The following is a 20,522-nucleotide window of genomic DNA, read 5'->3' on the forward strand; positions in this document are numbered from 1 at the left end:
AAGACTGTGGAACCAATCTAGATGCCCTTCAATAGACGAATGGATAAAAAAAAAATGTGGCATTTATACACAATGGAGTATTACTCTGCATTAAAAAATGACAAAATCATAGAATTTGATGGGAAATGGATGGCATTAGAGCAGATTATGCTAAGCGAAGCTAGCCAAGCCCTAAAAAACAAATGCCAAATGTCTTCTTTGATATAAGGAGAGTAACTAAGAACAGACTAGGGAAGAAGAGCACGAGAAGAAGACCAACATTAAACCAGGATGAGAGGTGGGAGGGAAAGGGAGAGAGAAGGGAAATTGCATGGAAATGGAAGGAGACCCTCAGGGTTATACAAAATTACATACAAGAGGAAGTGAGGGGAAAGGGAAAAACAATACAAGGGGGAGGAATGAATTACAGTAGTGGGGGTAGAGAGAGAAGAGGGGAGGGGAGGGAGGGGAGGGGAGGGGGGATAGTAGAGGATAGGAAAGGCAGCAGAATACAACAGAACTGAGTATATCAATATGTAAAGCAATGAAGTGTAACTGATGTTTTACTGGGAGTTCATAACCCGCTTGAATCAAAATGTGAAATATGATATATCAAGAACTATGTAATGTTTTGAACAACCAATAAAAAATTTAAAAAATAAAAAAAAAATAACAACAATAAAAAGTTAGATATGATTCAAGTTAGTGAATTTTTGTTTATTTTTTAGCGCAGCACAGGACACCCCAGCTAACATGATTTTTTTCATCCACCAGTCATGTGTGATAAATCTAATTTATTTCCTCTAATGTGTTAAAATGAATGATTCTACAGGTAACCTTATTTAAATATCAACAAATTATAGCATAGATTTGAATAATGCCTCAAATTCATCTGGCAATAAAGAATTAGGTTCATATACTTTGGACCAAATTAGAAAGGTTTAAATTTATAAATAACAAATTATATTGAACAGAAGATGTTTTGTATCTTTTATCTCTAGAGAACTAGGGTTTTTATTTTATTTTATTTTATTTTATTTTTAAATACATGACAGCAGAATGTATTACAATTCTTATTACACATACAGTGGTATGTATGTGTAATACAAAGTATTGTATATAAAGTATTTTCACAGCAATTCATGTCTTTAAACTTGTACTTTGGGTTTTTTTGCATTATAATTTTTATTACACATATATACCATAATTTTTCATATGTCTGTTTATATATAAAGTATGTTGACACCCAATTCTAGTCTTCATACATGTACTTTGGATAATGATGTCCATCACATTCCACTGCCCTTGCTAATCCCCTGCCCAATTACTTTTCCTCCCACCCCTCTTCCCTATCTACAATTCATCTATTTCTCCTATACCCAAAGGACTTAAAAACAGCATACTACAGGGACACAGCCACATCAATGTTTATAGCAACACAATTCACAATAGCTAAACTGTAGAGCCAAACTAGATGTCCTTCAGTGGATGAATGGATAAAAATGTGGCATATATACACAATGGAATTTTACTCAGCATTAAAAGAGAATAAAATCATGGCATTTGCAAGTAAAGGGATGGCGTTGGAGAAGATAATGATAAGTGATGTTAGCCAATCCCAAAAAAACAAATGCTGAATGTTTTCTCTGATATAAGGAGGCTGACTCATGTGGGGTAAGGAGAGGAATTGATTCTTTATGGTAAGATAGACCACTGGGAAAATATGCTTAGGAGGTTATGAAGTCATCTCTTCCAAATATAATTAAAAGTAGGACTTGAAGCATGTCACAAATGACTGAAATTCAGTCTTGCAGTAAAGAAAGAGAAGGATTAGGATAATTTCATGTTTGTTTCTATCCTTTGATTGCATGACAAGTCTGAAAGAGTAAAACATGTTATCAAAAGCCTTCAATTCATGGAAGTTCTTAATTTACCCTCATTTTTTTTGTCATGCTGTATGTTTTGCTAAAGCCAAGCCAGATTTCAATTTCTTTATTATTAATTAATAATACCTATATTTCACATTTGAGAGTCATCTTCAAAGTATCAAAAAGCAGAATTAACAAAAGGAAGAATACTGTTTTCTCCCTGAATATCACCCTATATTTTTATTCATTTCTTATTGTATAAATTTAAAGTGTACACATGATATTTTGACAATGATATACATTGTTAAATGGTTACTATAGGTACCAAATTAAAATAGCCATCATTTCACATAGTTGCTTTTTGTGTGTGGTAAGAGCACATAAGTCTACTGTCTTTGGAAATTTCCATTACACAATATTGTATTAGGTTTTTCTAGAGGAACAGAATCAACAGGAAGTACAATTTTGAAAGGGATATTTATTAGGTTGGTTTATGAGACTAGAAGCTGGATAGTCCACAATGGCTGTCTGTAGGCTGGAGAGCTGGAAGAACCAGTAGCTGCTCAGTCCAAGAAGCTGAAGCTCCAGAACAAGAAGGATCAATGGTACTACCCTATTCCAAGACCAAAAGCTTCTGGAGAATCTTCTTTGGTTGAGTAAAGAAGTGAGAGTCAGATATCCTCAGATGATCACAGCAGCAATCAAGAACCCTGTTCAAGAAGAATTGAGCTTGCAACTGCTGCTGCTTCCTTGTTCTTCCAACTTTTACTCCATCCAAGCCATTATCCTGTTGGTCAGTGCTGCCCATGCTTAGGGAGGGTCTCCATTTCAGTTGCTATTCCACATGCCAATCATTCTCATGCATGCACTAATCGATACACCCATAATTCTCTTGATCCTTTGCATTTCTTAATTCAATCAAGTTGACAATTCAAATTAACCATTAAAAATATTATTAACTAAAATTATCAACCAGTATTTAAATGACTCTGCATAAATTGTAGCATCTTTCCTTTGTAGTTGGCAAATAACATCTTTCAGATTTAAAAGACTCAGAAGTGAACACGTGCAATCTAGAATATTATATAAAAATTGCCTTAAATTTATTATAGGCTATTTTCCTTATCTTTTAAAAAGAGAACTAAAGATACTGTGCATATAGGAAAAACAATGAAGTGTATGTAGAGGTGGGTGAGTATAGGGTTTTTCAATTAACTATTTACAATTGAAGAAATTTGAAAGTATTAGTTTTTGCACAGAATATATACATATTAGTTTGGGCAATCTTAATAGTTTTCTGTGATTTTTTTCATAGTTTGAATTTTACTATTTATTAGCTAGAATAAAACAGTGCACTTAAAAATATATAGCAACATATTTTCATATCCTTTTTGAATGATTCACATAAGTTAATCTGGTCTTTTGCAGATGGCCTTGACATTTTACAGAGAGGCACCAATTAAATATGTTATAGCAAATAGGATTTTTAAAAACTTGTCTTCAAATAAAAACATTATCACTGTTATTTCCCAAGCTTTAACAGTAAATGTTTGACATTCTTCAATGAAAAATTGGTTGAGATCAGAAAGATCAACATAGGCATAATCTTATTTTTTTCCCATTCTTGATGAACATAATCATTTGCCTCTAAGTGAAGTATGGAATTTCATTTTTGAGGAAAATCTTATTACATAGCATAGGCATTTGCTTTTGGCATTTCTTGTGTTGAAAATATGAACATATAATCACAGTCAACTAAACAGAATTAGGACAAAGCACATATTTGAAATGTACTAACTTTTAAATTAATTTCTGATATAGTAGTTTGAATCTTCTCTATAATAGATTATATTAAGCTATTAAATTGAATTTGTTTTACTCCATACTATTCTTAGATATTAATTCTCACGAGATGTAGAAGCACAAGAGCCATCAAACAAGAGTAAAGGGAGAAATTGGATCTCTTGTCAACCTACTAATTCAATATTTATTCCATAATATGAGAGTGTAAATATTCAGTTTTCAATGAATGTACATGTTGAATAATGTATACAAATATAATATTTCACAATTGTCGAAATTGAGGATTAAAGAAGGATATATTACTTACACAGTTTATACACAAATGTAATAATTGGACATGGACTAAAACCCAGTCTCAGAATTACATTTAAATTTTGTATAAGACCTCAATTTATATTGCACTCCATCCATTCTGCCAAGAAATATTCGGGTTGTCATTCAATGGTTAAGCCCACAAAGAGCTCTAGAGTCATAATCTTGTTTGAATTTCAGCTCTACTATTTTATGTCCTATCTGAACCTCGGTTTTCTCATGTACTAAACACAAATTAAAAGCATGTCATGGAGTTGTTGAAGGGATAATTCATGAAAAAAGAGAGTTCTTGATACAGTCTATGTATCACAAACACTAATATATTATAGTGTTTTTCTAAAAATTGAAATTATACAATTGTGTTATTTTAAAAAAAATAACATTTCATATTATATTGAAAAAAATATTTATTATAGAGTTTAGGAAATGACAAAGAAAAGTCTACTAGTTTACAGCCATCACAGATCATTGGAAATATTTTTTTCATACAAGAACACACTCATACAATCACACCAAGAATACAATAACATAGACCAGAAATTAGAGGTAAATTTCATTCAGAAGGTTAACATTCTTGGGTTAAAAATAGAACATTAGGGTTTTATTTACAAGTACATAACCTTATTATATTCCAATAGGAGTAACAAGTACAGTGGAAAAGTTATAGAATGGTGCATTAAAGAAATCAGAATGAAGACATAAATAATTTTGAAATTCATATATACCACATATGTGTATATGTATCTATACATGTATATACATATTCATGTGTATATAAACATATATATATATCAGATATATAAATACTTGAAATAAAGTAGTGCACATTTATCTCCCTTTATTTTGATGTAGGGCCTTTGTCTTATAAACATTAACTAATTAGAACCATGCCCCAATTTAATTCTATAAACCACATCCATAATACAGTCTGTAATTTCTAGTTCTTATTTCCATAAAATGGAATATATAATTAAACACTCTTCAACTGCTTTCTGATTATGGGATGCTTCTAGAATTTTATAGTGCTTTTCCTGAAACTTCTGCAGTTCTCTTTGTGATAAGGCTTTTTGTACTTTGCTCTTTACAAGACTTTCTGTAAAGTTCAATGCCATCTAAAATATATAGATAAGTATATATATATATATATATATATATATATATATAGAGAGAGAGAGAGAGAGAGAGAGAGAGATAAGAAATTATCTCTATATTTTGTTAATTAATATAAGATTTTAAATAAATTAAATAATTTCAATAGCAAGATCAGCTGATATAAACATCTACTTTTTCATAAGCATAAAACTCATTTTGGCAGCAGAAGTAAGTGATCATACATAGAAGGTAGCATCCTACTTGAGGTCATCCAGCACACTGACTTCATCTAGTCAACATGTTTTATTCACTGTGTGAATAATGTGATTTGTTTAATCTAATGGGCTAATTAAGTACAGGTCCATCAAAAGTTTCTAATGGGAATTTGCAACATCAGAATAAGACATACAGTTGTGAAAATTTTCAATTTTTGATCATTCTAATATCTCAATAATTGTATTTGCAGTCTGTGCATAACATTCACAGTTATCTGACTGCTACATGACAGCAGCATGAGTCTGTAATCACAGTTACAAATATTTGAATGAAGAAAGGTGTTATGCATGGTTTTAAAAGAGTTAAAATCAGAGCACCTTGGGTCCTTATGTGTAGATAAATTACCTCTGGGATTTTGTTAAAATTCAGGCTCTTATTTACTAAATATTATGTGTAGTTTTTCACAGTAAAATACAAAGAATATATAGATGACATATCCTATCAATATGATCTTTACTCTGAGAGTAGAGCCTGGAAATGAGTTTTTGTAAAGTTATCCAATTTTTTCTAAGTATTGGAAAATTAGAAACTACTGATTGCAATGGAAAATCTTCAAATATTTTCTAATTATTCACCATTTGAATTCTGGTTAGGACAAAATAAAGTTCTATCTTTGATTCCATCAATTTTTGTTAATAAGAAAATGATATATATTTGCTTAGAGATACATTCTTTAAATTTTGTTGCACTCAATATAATTTAGAAATATTTTCATGATAAGAAAAGCAAAGAAATCTGATTAATTGGATTGGTATAGTAAAAAAATCCCACAAACTTCTAACCTTCTGTTTTTTATAATTAAAATTTTAACAACCTGTTAAAAATTTTTATTAGTTGTTGATGAACTTTTATTTTATTTATTTATATGTGGTGCTGGAAATTTAGCCCAATGCCTCACACATACTATGCAAGCGCTGTACCACTGAGCCACAATCCAGCCCTTAACAACATTTTTTTGATAATAACAAAATAACTAAGTGGATGCATTGAAACAAAAATTTTCCTTTAATTATATCAAGTTCTTCTTAGGCTAAATTCAATAATTTTTAAAGGTTAACATGTAGGAAACAAAGAGACAATCAGTAATTATTTGAATAGTTATTAAAATATTAAATGCTTAATTACATCATAATATTTTATTAATCTACATGTATTTATAAAAGAACTGAGATGAAAGCTGAAGGACTGTTAGAAATGATACTTTAGTGCACATATTTGTGTGAATTCTGTTTATTAATAATATCTATGTGTGAATATGGATAGACACGTCAATGGATACACAGATGGATAGAGATAGATGTATATTGTATTCAGCATTAATGCTTTCAGAGCTTATTTATTTATGTATAGACTCATTTAGCAAAACAAAAAAATTATCAAAAGACCACTCTCAGATCCAAATGGTCTGGATCTAAATACTAATAACTTTGAAAACTTGGGCAAATTTAATCACTCATTTTCTTTCTTTTTCTTTTTTCGTTAGTGTGTTATAGTTAAACAATAGTTTGGTTCATTTTGACAAAACCATATATGCATGGAATTTAATTTACTCCATTTCAGTCCCCAATGATACCTCTTTTCCTCCTCTCTTAATCACTCAGTTTCTAAGTTTTCTATCATCTAAAGTGAAAGCTTTCTGTAATAATGAAAAGAAGTTTAAGCTCTCACTCAGATAGTTTGAGTACAGAATGGTATTGAGAGCTGGGCATGATAGTGCATGCCTATAATACCAGTGGTTGGAGAGGCTGAGGCAGAAGAATCGTAAGTTCAAAGCCAGCCTCAACAATTCAGCCAGTATCTAAGCAACTTAGCAAGGCCTTGTCTGAAAATAAAATTAAAATGGCCTGAGGATGTAGATCAGTGGTCAATGACCCCTGGGTTCAATCCTTGGTAGAAGAAGAAGGAGAAGGAAGAGAAGAAGAAGGGAGGGAGAGGGGGAAAAAAGAAGAAATGGTATTGAATAGCAGAGTTCAAAGCTGAAGATATCTAAAGATAAAATGAATATATATATATATATATATATATATATATATATATATACACACACACAAACACACACACACATATATATAACAAACTATTACAATAAAATAATGGATTATTTGTCTTCTTTTACTTCTATATCTTTGTGTTTGTTATTTTCTTCTGTCCCTTTCTTACAAATTAGGTTATATACACAGTGAATGACACATATAGAATTATAATTATGTTGCCTTTTTATGGATATGTCAATATTTATAACAGTGTTTGAGGTAGACCAGTTCGTCTCCTAAACCTATTGTATTTATGCAAATGGTAATGCTACTGTTTATGCAGTATGAAATATTAATTTGGGATTATACATTAATGATATAGACCAACTGACTTCCTTGATTGCTAGGTCAATGTGAACTAGTAAAGTGGTTTATTTTGTTGTCTTATTGGATGATAAACATTTCAATTGGACCACTACATTCTACAGCACAAAAACACGGAAAAACATAGCAAGTATTACAATCATGATTAACTATTCTGAATTTGATCTTAATTAATATTGTTTTATGAAAAATATAAGAGGATAAATTATTGTCTTAGATATTTGAAGTATAAATATGTATTGATGCCAAGTACACTGGCACATGCCTGTAATTTCAGCTACTCTGGAGGCTGAGGCAGGAGGATCATGAGTTCAAAGCCAGCCTCAGCAACTTAGTGAAGCACTTAGCAACTCAGCGAGATGCTGTCTCTAAATAAAATATTCAAAACGGCTCTAAAACACACACACACACACACACACACACACACACACATGCATTAATCTTAAAAGTTACATTAAGTTGTGGAGATTACATTACAAATAAGCAATGTAATGGTAGATGATTGTAAACTCTATGAGTTATCTTTCTAATCCATAGTGAAATTTATGCACTTGAAATTGCTGTCAAATTCAGTCATATAAATGGAATCTACATCAATTATTTACTCAACAGAATTAAAATATGTTTCTTGCTTATGACACTACAAATAATATTGTTTTTGACTTTCCTCATTGTCAAATGAATTATTTTTCAGTATTTTTTCCTGCTAAGATAGTTTATGTTTTTTTTAAAACCATAGAAGGTACTTTTCTATTTGACATAGTGTTCAGATTATTCACTTTCTTAAAGTTCAAGTTTATAAAATGATTGCATGTATCTTCAAATCAGGTCTAATTTTATGGTCCTTTAACTCTTGTTATAGTTATATTAATAACATTTTCAATTACAGCCTTACCTACTTGTAATATTTATGTATGTTTGTGTAGGGTGTTTAAGCTTCTTCTAAAATTTTAAATATCAACAATAATTTAATAGCCTGATGTTTTATGTTCTGTATCTCTTTTATTGTAAAATTTTATTTATGTGAAATATAATGAATAGGCAAATTTACTTATACATAGATTAATTTGGATCAATCACCTGTTGGAAAATGCCAACACAATTGGCAATTTAGAAAAAAAGGAATTTGTAGCTGGCAGGATGGCATATGCCTGTAATCCCTGCGACTCAGGAGGCTGGTACAGGTGAATCGCACCTTTAAGGCTGAGGCAGGTGAATTGCAACTTTAAGGCCAGCCTCAACAATTTGGCAAAACCATGTCTCAAAATAAATGCTGGGTGAGGTGGTGCAAGCCTGTAGCCTGTAATCTCAGAGACTCCAGAGGCTGAGGTAAGAGTATCGCAAATTCAGCCAGTCTCAGCATCTTAGTAAGGACTTCAGCTACTTTGCAAGACCCTGTCTCAAAATAAAGAATAAATAAAATTGGCTGGGGATATTGCTCAGTGATTAAGAGTTCCTGGATTCTATCCCCAGTACCTAAATAAATAACTGGATGGGAATGTAGCTCAGTGGCAGAGCAACCCTGTGTTCATTCCCCAATACTGAAAAAAAAAAAATGGCTTCTGAAATAAAACCAATTAGAGACAGCATACCAAAGACAAGACTGTTCAAAAATGATCTGGGACCATTTCCTCTATTCACTACAGTGTTCCCAATGTGTAGCAAGGCCTGAAACATAATAAATAAACAATGATTGTATCTTAGTTCAACGAATATCAGAAATGTTTAATTTTGCTGTTTTAGGTTTGGAAATTCTGTCCAGACAAGGTAGAGTAAATAAAAGAATTCTTTCTTTTATATTACCTAAATAAAGGATTTAGGTGTCTTAAAGTTATATAGAATGTAGCATTGGCATTGCTACATGATGAACAGGACAGGATTTCAGGTGCTCTCATTGGTAGAAAATTCATAGTTTGGAAAACAAAGATAATGCTACTGAAGGATGTTTACTATGAAAGAAATGAGTAAACAAAAAAGTCTAACAAGCAGGCCATTTAAATAGAACAGTGGCTAGATGTAGAAATGGGCTAAAGATATTTCTTGTTTTTGTTCTTAGATTTGGTTTTGTTTCTTTTTTACTGGACTAGAATGAATGTCACAAGGTAATTGTGGCACATAATTTCACTCATTCAAAAAGTATTTATCAAGTGCTGAAGGGTACTAGACATACTAGACACTATTTAATCTATTTTAACATAAAAATTTCCTGAATGTACTAGAATCCATCAGTTCTGAACAAAAAGTTTTGACAAAAATTATTGTGAGGGGATTTATTATTGAATTATATGCTCCTGCTTACAATGTATCATTTTTCCCCAGACTATGACTGTCTTTTGATTATTAATGGCCTAAAAATGTTTTCACTATAATATGTTTTGTTCTCACATCTGTTGTCCAGAAAACATATATACTTTTTAGCAATTTAAGTTTAGCAATGTCAATGCTACATTCTATATAATTTTAAGACACCTAAATCCTTTATTTTGGTTATATAATTAAGTATAAATTATATATTTTAATGTATCTCATTCAAAAATTTTGAACCAAAGGGAAAAGTGATTGCTGAGAATATTATGTGTATATGGTTAAAGGAGCTCATTTTTTTTAATTGAGAGGGCTTATAATAAGTTCTCAGAAAATAGTGATACTTGCATATAGTTTTATGTTGAATGAATAATGATGCATTACCTTTAGTTCTTTTTTATGTGATCCATCTGACCATTTTAGGAGTAGCAAATATTTAATGGAAAGAATATAAGGTAATTAGGACATTCATGCTTATCTAATTCAAAATCACATAGCATATACTTTTATTTATTTATTTTTTTACATAGCATATTCTTTTAACTTAGTTGATATTCTTTAAAAAAAAATCTCCCCCAGTAGGGAAAAAAAAACAATTCTTTGATTTTACTTAAATAGTATTTATCATATGAGCATTTTTCTTTCTGACATTTGACAATGCTCTTATACAATTTCAGAGTACTGGGAGAAGATTAGAATAATTGATTGTTGTACATTAGAAAACTCACATTTTATTTTGGGTATTTACGGAATTTAAAAAAAAATCTCTTATAATTTCTGTAAACAAAAGTACATGTTGAGCTGGAAGTTAATTTTATTTAAAAAAAAGAATCATTGGGGAAGTTTTTAGTGAGTTGTGACGATGCAAAATAGATGAACAATGGTAATTTCTCTTCATGGTACAGTAGAAAGATTTAAACTGAATAGGAAACTATTGCTACTTGGGATCAGGAATACATCCTCATGTTATATTTCATCCCAATGTAATAAACATTAGAGGACTGGATAAGACTGGCATTTTGTTTATTCTAATTTGATTTATATGACAGCAAAATGTATTTTAGTTCATATTACACATATTAGAACACACTTTTTCATATCTCTGGTTATATACAAAGTATATTCACACCATTTGTGTCTTCATACATGTACTTAGGGTAACGACGTCCATTTCATTTTTAATAAATGTATTGATTTGTCATAGTTTAGATTCTTGGGCTAATTTTTAGTCAGATTTTTAGTCGTATTAACCTGCATATTTGAGTTAATATTATATGGATTCCTCAAACTGGCTAGAAGAAACATCATTTTATGTTTGAAGATAGTAAAGAAATATAAGGAGAGATTAATACTTAGGAATTCAAGCAAATACAGAAACAAATTTATAGTATATAAAAAATTTATACCTTCTCCCTTGTTATGTAAAAAGTAGATCTTGAGCAACATTTTATCTCTTAGTGGTATGCTTTCCTTTTATAAATACCAAAAATATAATATTTATATTTTGAGCATCCAAAGAGCCATTACTTTGAATCTCTGTCTTTTAATCATGAAGTGCATATGATTTCTAAGGCAGATAGCATTTGGTTTATTCAAAAAACCTTTTAACATGTCTTGTGCAGTCAGTTAATCTGTCAGACTGATAAAATAAGTCCTCTGTACTCCTCCTCTTGCTGTGCATATAAGCTTTTATTTAATTCAGTTTGAAATAGCTTGCTTTTACTTTTTATTTCTTCTTCATGTTTGTAGCACTGTCTTCTATGCTTTGTTCTTTGCTGACATAAAATATTTATCAACATATCATCTAGGAAGATCGGTTCTCCACAGTAGATACCCAATATGTTTCACCACATGGAAAATGTCTCTTCTTGTTTATTTCTAAAATCTATAGCCAAATTCCCATATGTTGGGTTTGTTCATTGATATTTGAAATGTAAAATTAAATGATTTTATGCATAAAATTATGTGTGACTACTGCCATTCAATACTGAATTTTAAAGTAATTTGGATCTAAACTAAAGAAATACTATACTTGTTTTCTATATCAAAAAAACATGAACTTGGAATTTATTTCATCCTTATAATTTTCAAAATGGAAAAATAAGTGTCCAATAGTTTTTTTTTTAATATTACTTCAAAATAATGTCAGAATTGTTAAACAATATTAGCCTAAGACTATATTTTTGGATGTGGCCTATCATTTTGACGTCCATTCCTTTCCCCAAATGATAAAATAAAACACATAATCAGTTGGTTTCAAAATGGAAATTTCCCACAAACTTGTGTTCAAACTCTGTCACAGAATTCCCAATAAATTATATATTAAAGAGAAAAAAATATAAAATATTGGAAAATAAATTAAAAATCTTCAGTCATTAAAAATATCAGAGAGTAATGCTACCATTAAACTGGCATTAGTTCACTGAGATTAAAAGAAATCACAATTTTAGTTGATACTAACCTAGCAAATGAAAATATGAAAAAAAAATCATAAAGAGAATTATCAATTCAGATTTTACTTCCAACATTAAACTTCCCCTTTCCACAATTTATCTGCTTAAATGTGTAATACAAAAATATTAAGATGTATATCATAAAATAATGAATCTATTTGGAATTTTATAAGTCATCCATAAAGATACATGTATCTAAAGTAAACATTAACAGAAAAATTCACAATATACTTTTCATTTTGTAGTAAATTGCAAATTGAAATTAATAGTACATTGTTTTGGGATAAATATATTTATGACAGTGAAAGACAGTTATTAAAACTAGTTCATGTATCCAAAGGATTTCATTTGTAAAAATATATCAATTTTTGCAACTATAGACTTGATATGGATATTTTTAAAGAAAAATTATATCATATATTTCTCTATTATGTATGCTATATGTAATAGAAATACATATAGTATAGTTTTAATATAAATGTAGATCTGCATATACTGTATTATAAATCCTTCTCAAATGGAATCTCTTTTCTTCAAGATATGCCCTATGTTCTGTGTAAATCCTAATATTTTTAGGGAGTCCTATAGTCATCCACATGGGCAAAATAACCTCAAGTGTTTTAGTAAAAGTATTATATTAATCTCATGCCTACTTATGCTTTAAAGTTTTTAAATTATCTGTTTTTTAAATTAAAGTGGATCATTAAATTAGTTTGAACAGAATAAATAGATTGGTAAGAATATGAGGGAAAAGTTAAAAATATTTATTTTAAAAATAACCCTTCACAACTATTATGTACAACCATAATGTATCAATAAAAGCAAAAAAAAAAAGTTGCTTTTTAGAGATTTGTACTTTATTTCTGTAGTTATAATTAAGGTTTCCCAGCCAGTATTAATGACAGATGCCTGCAATCTGAGAGACTCTAGGGGCTAAGGCAGGATGATCTTTTTTTTTTTTTTTTTTTTTTTTAATTTTAATATTTATTTTTTAGTTATCGGCGGACACAACATCTTTGTTTGTATGTGGTGCTGAGGATCGAACCCGGGCCGCACACATGCCAGGCGAGCGCGCCACCGCTTGAGCCACATCACCAGCCCCAAGGCAGGATGATCTTAAATTCAAAGTCAGCTTCTGCAACTTAAGGAATCCCTGAGAATCTTAGAAAGACCCTACCTCAAAATAAAAAATAAATAAATAAATAAAACTGGGGAAGTGTCTCGGTGCTAAAGGGCCCCTGTGTTCAATCTCATGTACAAAATTAAGTAAGTAAGTAAATATATAAATAAATATTTATCTCTGCTTTTTTTTTTTTTTTCTGTGAGCAGCCCAAAAATGTGTAATTGACAAGCCATCCAGAGCTAATACTGGGTAAACTGATAAAAGAAAGTCGTACCAAATTTCACAGGGAAGAGATTCTAAAAGTTAAACCATTATAACAGTGTGCAGATTGTACACTGTTAATTTTGAAGTATGTATTGTATCAGCATTAAATCATGCAAAGGAACATACTTTAAAAATTAGTCTCTCTCTATGGACTGGAAGATCAGATATACCATCAAGTCCTATTTTAAAAATGTCTTAAATTAGAATTCATACACTCAAGAATAGATTGAGTATTAAAAACTGTGAAATGTTTAAGAGCTACAATTGTTTCAAACATTTTGAGTAGCTTAGTGGCAGGTTTCAGAAATATTGGTTTCCTATTATTTTCTTTGCCATTCTAAAATAACCAAGGGTCTAGCCCTCAATATTTTGCTTTTGGAATTTCACAATGTCATTAAAATTTATATATTATCATAACTGCTTCATGCACCTCCTAAAACAGTGTTATCAGGGCCTTGGGTGGAACTTTTCAGTAGAGGATGAAAGCATTTATATTCCCTAATTCACATTTCTAAAGCATGCAGAGTCCTTTATGAATCACTTTTCTTAAGTTCCTTTTTGGAAATAAACACATTCTTTAAAAAAGAAATTTCTCACTTAAATACTTAAACTAAATCACAAGAATAGAACAATTTTTCAATGATTAATGAAGTTAGATTGGAGAAAAATAGTTGAGAAAATAACAATATCACATAACTCTTTTTTTGTAAAGCTATTCAGCTGTGTAATCACAAAATTTTCTTTGTTTTTATTGTCAGAATGAATTATGAATAGCTAAGAATTGTTCCATATGACTTTGAACCATTTAAAACACTAAGGCTATGGACTGGGGCTGTAGCTCAGTGGCAGAGCAATTGCCTAGCATGCATGAGGCACTGGGTTTGAACCTCAGCACCACATAAAAATAAAAAACAAATAAAATAAAGGTATTCTGTCCATTTACAATTACAATTTTTAAAAAAAAAAAACACTAAGTCTGTATTTTGAGGTTGAATTTTTCACCTTAAATTTGTATGAAAATTTAGGAGTTTACATTCTGCTTTTCCTCCTGACATAGCTATGTTAGGACTTCTTACTCTTTTAGAGGCATTATTTTTTTCAATTTGCCAAAACAATGTTTTAATTCTTTTTTTTAAAAAAGAAAGAGAGAGCGAAGAGAGAGAGAGAGAGAATTTTTTAATGTTTATTTTTTTAGTTTTCGGTGGACACAACATCTTTATTTTTTAATTTGTATATGGTGCTGAGGATGGAGCCCAGCGACATGCACATGCCAGGCGAGTGCGCTACTGCTTGAGCCACATCCCCAGCCCCATAATATTTTAATTCTTAAAGTATGCTCTTCTTTTATTCTTTCCTTAGCAGTTAGTGTGTTATGTGAAGAGTTGTTACATTTATTATTATATATATACATATATTTTTGGTACTGGGGATTGAAACCATGGGTGCCTAACCACTGAGCAACATCCCCAGCCCTTTTTAAATATTTTATTTAGAGACAAGGTCTCAATAAGTTGTTTAGGGACTCCTTAAATTGCTGAGGGTGGCTTTGAACTCTCAGTCCTCTTCCTCAGCCTCCCAAGCTGCTGGGATTGCAGGTGTGCATCACTGCATCTATCTAATATCAAGTTGGAATTTCTTAAAGTATATATTCTAAAAACACTGATATTTTGATCCTTCCTGAAATAAAGAGTTGTTCTTGGCAAATAGGTGTGTGTACACACATTGTTCCCATATCTTCAAAATGATCAATAAATATTTCACAGTGACTTCTTTGCTAGAGAAAACTTGAATTCTCATTCTACTGCTAAATAATTGTGTGGGTCTTAGAAAGGTTGTTTCATTTCTCTTGACCTTATTTCTTAAAATATATATACTGAGGATGCTAACTCAGATGACTTTCTAAATGATTCTGGTCATTTGCCTGTATGTCTTTTGTATTCTAGATAAAATGCAATGTATTCTTATGATCTTTGAAGCATGTGAACACTGTCAACATTAAAACAAGAAAGACTTTTGAAAGTGCTTATATTTTTTATGGTGGTACCAAAGATTTTCTCTAAATAAAAAGGCATAAAGTACAACCAGTAGCTATTGCACTAAAAAATGGTGTGATCATTGGGAAAAATAAGCTAACTTCAAGAATTGGAGCTGTATGAATCTACGCTATGAAGACAGAGAAGCCATTTGATTTTATACATGAGTATTACCAACCAAAATTGTTAATGTGGAAAATGGTAATTGCATATTTACTGAAAATGTTTTAATTCCTCAGGTTTTAATCACCTCTGTAATAAAGTGAACTCTATGACTTTAGCTGTTCTCAATATTGAAATGACTACTTTGAGTCAGTAGTATCCTATCTCTCATGACAAATTCTGACAGAGAGGGATATGATATAAATCTGAAATTTAATATACAAGAATGAAGAAGTTATTTTATGTTTGCAATATTTCTTTTATTGTAAATAAGATGCTCATTATATTAATCACCAATCAGCATTTCCTTTTGTGGACTTAACCTTTCACACAATTTTAATATAAAATTTTATTTCAGCTTCACTATTTTTGTAGTTCACAGTCCCTGCAATCTACATAAGTACAATAACTCCATGCTTTTTAGTTTTGCAATCATCAGGAGAAGCACTGGGATGATTTAAATTTTATATCAAGAAGAATTTAACCTTTTTGGCACAAATTATAGAATATTTTAAATTTAGAAATACTCAAAGAAAACCATGTTTTGGTCTATTAATTTGGCATTACAGTATTTGAGTATATAGTTTTTATTTTTTCTGTACCAATTCTGTTCTATTCTGTGACCTTCAATACAAACCATGGAGTGCCTTGTTATAAGAAAATAAATGACAAAATTGTTCTCAAAAATTGGCCCACAATAATTTACAATACCTGTTAAGTTTCAGATTAATTGAATCTTGGTTTATTAGATTTTTCTCTGTTCTAGGAAGTGTAAAGGAAATTGTTCTGAATTGAGGAGGAAATAGATATATGTATATGCATAGAGATAAATACTTACATAAAATATTATCTTTCTGTTTATTGTAGTGGCAAATATACGAATTTAAAAAAAAAAGAATTTAAAATTTTCAATTCTTCTTTGCCCTAAGAGATGATGACCCTTATTTCAAGAAAGACTTTATTAGATATATCACACAACCTTAAAAATTGTACATAACAAAACAACTATAATGTTATTTCTATACTGAAGGAAATGGCAATTATACACTGATGCATGATATTTGATCAACAAATATTATATCAGAATTACCAATTTTTATGTAGTACTCTGTGACCTTTGAATTATTCAAGCATTATCTGCTTATCAGTAATTATCTTGAACATTGAGCCAGGTTTTTCTAATGCACATTGAGTATTTAAATATTTGTGTTAGGTTATGAAATGCATATTAAAATATGTACGTTGGATAATATAGCATGTTTTTGTATTGTTCATTTTATAATTTTTGTGATACTTATGACTTAAATATAAGCTTCTTTTTAATTTAAATTATGTGTTGCCTTAATGTTTTAGTACAAAAACCCAATTATTTATATTATTTACCAAATAAGATAAGTAAGTTATACATGTTGAAATTATTTTTGAACACTCACAAGAACTGAATGTTCAGCTTAGTGGTAGACAACTTACCTAAAGCATGGACAAGGCTCTGGGATCCATCTCCAGTATAGCAAAGAAGGAAAAAGAAACTTCAATTATGCTCAAATAAATCATTTATATAAGCATAAATTTTCATATTATCATTACAATTGTTTAAATAAAATAATGATATTTAGACTATTGTATTTCCATTTATTAATTAATAAATTTACTTGTAATTTTTTCACAATTTAAAAACAATTTTTGTGAAAAACAAGTTTATTTTTAGATATATTTGTCTTCTATTATTTAAATTATGTTTTAGTTACACATAAATAATATTTACATACTTATTCATAATATAGTTTATTGGTAAAATTTCATTAATTGGTAAAAATAATTTATTTTAGTCTTATAATTCATGTAGACTTAAAAAAATAAAAAATTTTTAGTTGTAGATGGACACAGTACCTTTATTTATTTATGTGGTGCTAAAGATTAAACCCAGTGTCCAATGCATGTAAGGCAAGTGCTCTACCAGTGAGCCACAACCCCAGCCCTTAAATAGACTATTGTATCTCAAAGGACAAGGACTGTGCTTATCTAGATGTTGCAAAAACGTGAAGCAATGAGGATACTTTAGAAATGTCAATGACTAACCTTCAAATCATAATTAAAATCTCTCTGAAATTTGTAGATACTTTTGGAGATCGAATTTTGTTATAAAAGAAATCCTAATGATGAATGCATCTATGAATAACTGTCTTGAAATATAATAATACATATTCTGCCTTATAAGGGAGAAATGGTTCATTTTTTTGGCCATGTTTAAGTGATGAATTTAAGAGTTTCTTCAGAGACAATCTCGAAAAGTTTGTGCAGAATTTGCTTATTGTCCCAAATTTTAAGGAAAATTGATCAATATTTGATTTTAGTCATTCATAACACAATTTTCACTTTTTAGCTTGGGAACTAAAGGTCTTAAACAGGTTTTGTAAATGTGGTTGGTTTATTTTTATTACTCTCATAACACTTGTTTTGCTTCTTTTATTTGAATTTCCATATCATTAAAAATAAGTCCATACCCATCACATCCATTTTTTGACCTTTTCTGTTGTTATTAAATTAGAAAGAATTTTGATCTCTATGTTCTATATCAGACTGAATTTGGAATTTTAAAAATGAAAAGCAAGTACTTTATTGCTTATCTGTGTAAAATAGTCTTTCTCTTTTCATTTAAATATATTTGAAAATTACATTTAAATTTTACAAGAGTTAATTATTTGTTGAAATAACTGAAATATTGTGTGCTGGTGGGAATATCATTGAAGGAGTAGATGATTGTATAATTTTATTTAGAAGATCAATTCTACCACAAGTGTCTTATGAAAGTACTGTTATTTTTCTTTTCTACTTTAGTTTTTATTAGTGTTAAATTGCATTGCCTACAGAAGAAACACTTTGTGATAAAAAATAAAAGGTGCTGTGTATGTCAATGACACTTAAAAACATTCAACAGTGTTCTTTTTATTAATGCTTATGATTTTATAGAAATATTACTTTCATAATCTTACTCCTGTTTTTCTCTTACTGACCTATTAATTTTCTATTAACATTTCATACATCTTTGGTTTCATAATAGTTCAATTTTATTCAAAGTGTATTTTAAACAAGTTCAAAGTGTTTATCATTTAAGCTTTCATCCTTATATGAATGTTATTAAATGTATACTAAAATTTAAAAAATGATTAAGAAATAATTTTATTATTGACTTTAAAATTTTACAAAGAATGAACATCTGAGCCATCCATCCAGACTGATATAAATCCAGGTTTAAATAGACATCTATATGTTTTGTTTAAAAATAGACTTTGCTAATTAGTTCCAGATCAAGCATGATCTGTTTGAAAGAAGTCACTTAGCAGTGGAATTCCTGAATTTATCTAGAAAATAATGATGAAGACCCTTAACTCTGATATTTTAAATGTGATAAAACAAAGATATTTTTTATTTGTGAAGACAGCTCTATCATAGCAAAAGTTTCTTAAGCCATGATAAGATTAATTCTATTGAGACACTTATTGTGTTAAGGTCATTTCCATTATTTTTCCCCATAATAATTTGGAGACAGAGCAATCTGTTAATCAAACACATTGTTTTTCCTTTCACTACATTTCCAGTAAGTAGCAAGTTCTATAAGAGAAACTCATATCTCAATAGAGGCCTGTATTTCACCATCACAGGCAATGAAGGGAGAAATTGTATTGAGTTCTTACAAAATGTTGAGCCCCTAAAATACATGAAACACATTACCTTTAGGGAAAGGACCAACAGTTACTCCCAAGAGGCCATCATATGGCATTGACTTGGTGCAAATTTAGAAAAACAAATTACAGAAGACAAATTTCATGGACTATGCATCCTTATCTAACTCAGTCAACATGCCCTCTGTAAAGTAAGGTTGAAAATATAATGCAATATGTAACAAAATACATTATTTTGTAATGCTAATATAATATGTTGTGAATAAAAGAGCTATTAATTGTGTCTAACTTTATCAAAATCTCGTTTTAGCTTTCATTCCTGGATTAAAGAAAGGTACAGTACAAAACAACACAAACCATAACCATGATGCATGTTTCATTTTAAAATGGACTGCCGATTTGTGTTTGTTTTAAAAACTCTTGACCTTTTCACTTGTCATAAAACATTGCAATTTCAACTGTTTGCTTCAAACACATTTCTAATATTTTTCAAATGAACAAATATGTAGGAAGTGTGCATAGTCAGTTGGATATCTTGCATACCTGGATGTTTTTCCAAATTGTATGTCATCAGTCTTTAGATAGCAAAATTAATATCATCCTATAGCCATTTATTTGATCTATCATAGTTGCTTTCAAATTACCCCATGGACTTAATTATTCATTTTTTTCCACTGACAATGAAAGCATTCTCAGCATTTTGTGTGATAAAATTCTACTTTTCTGTATTTTTCTTCCAATTTGATCTATAAATTGAATGTGCTATATACACACTAAACAAAATAATCTAAATTTAAATTCTTTGTGAATCAT

At 29.8% G+C, this 20,522-nt stretch overlaps 1 protein-coding gene across 7 annotated transcripts in view; it reads left to right on the top strand.

The window, feature by feature from the left end:
• Positions 1-20,522, top strand: part of Pcdh11x (protocadherin 11 X-linked) — a 662,237-nt gene that overhangs the window by 528,908 nt on the left and 112,807 nt on the right. For 3 of the 7 annotated variants that reach the window (XM_026411349.2, XM_077793970.1, XM_077793974.1), the window contains one exon: positions 20,020-20,043. The exons of the other annotated variants lie outside the window; for them this stretch is intronic. In XM_026411349.2, coding sequence (XP_026267134.2) covers positions 20,020-20,043 — 24 coding nt within the window. The remainder of the gene's footprint in view (positions 1-20,019; positions 20,044-20,522) is intronic. 7 annotated transcript variants of the gene reach the window in all.

Source organism: Urocitellus parryii, chromosome X, assembly GCF_045843805.1.
Source record: "Urocitellus parryii isolate mUroPar1 chromosome X, mUroPar1.hap1, whole genome shotgun sequence".
NCBI classification, from domain to species: domain Eukaryota; kingdom Metazoa; phylum Chordata; class Mammalia; order Rodentia; family Sciuridae; genus Urocitellus; species Urocitellus parryii.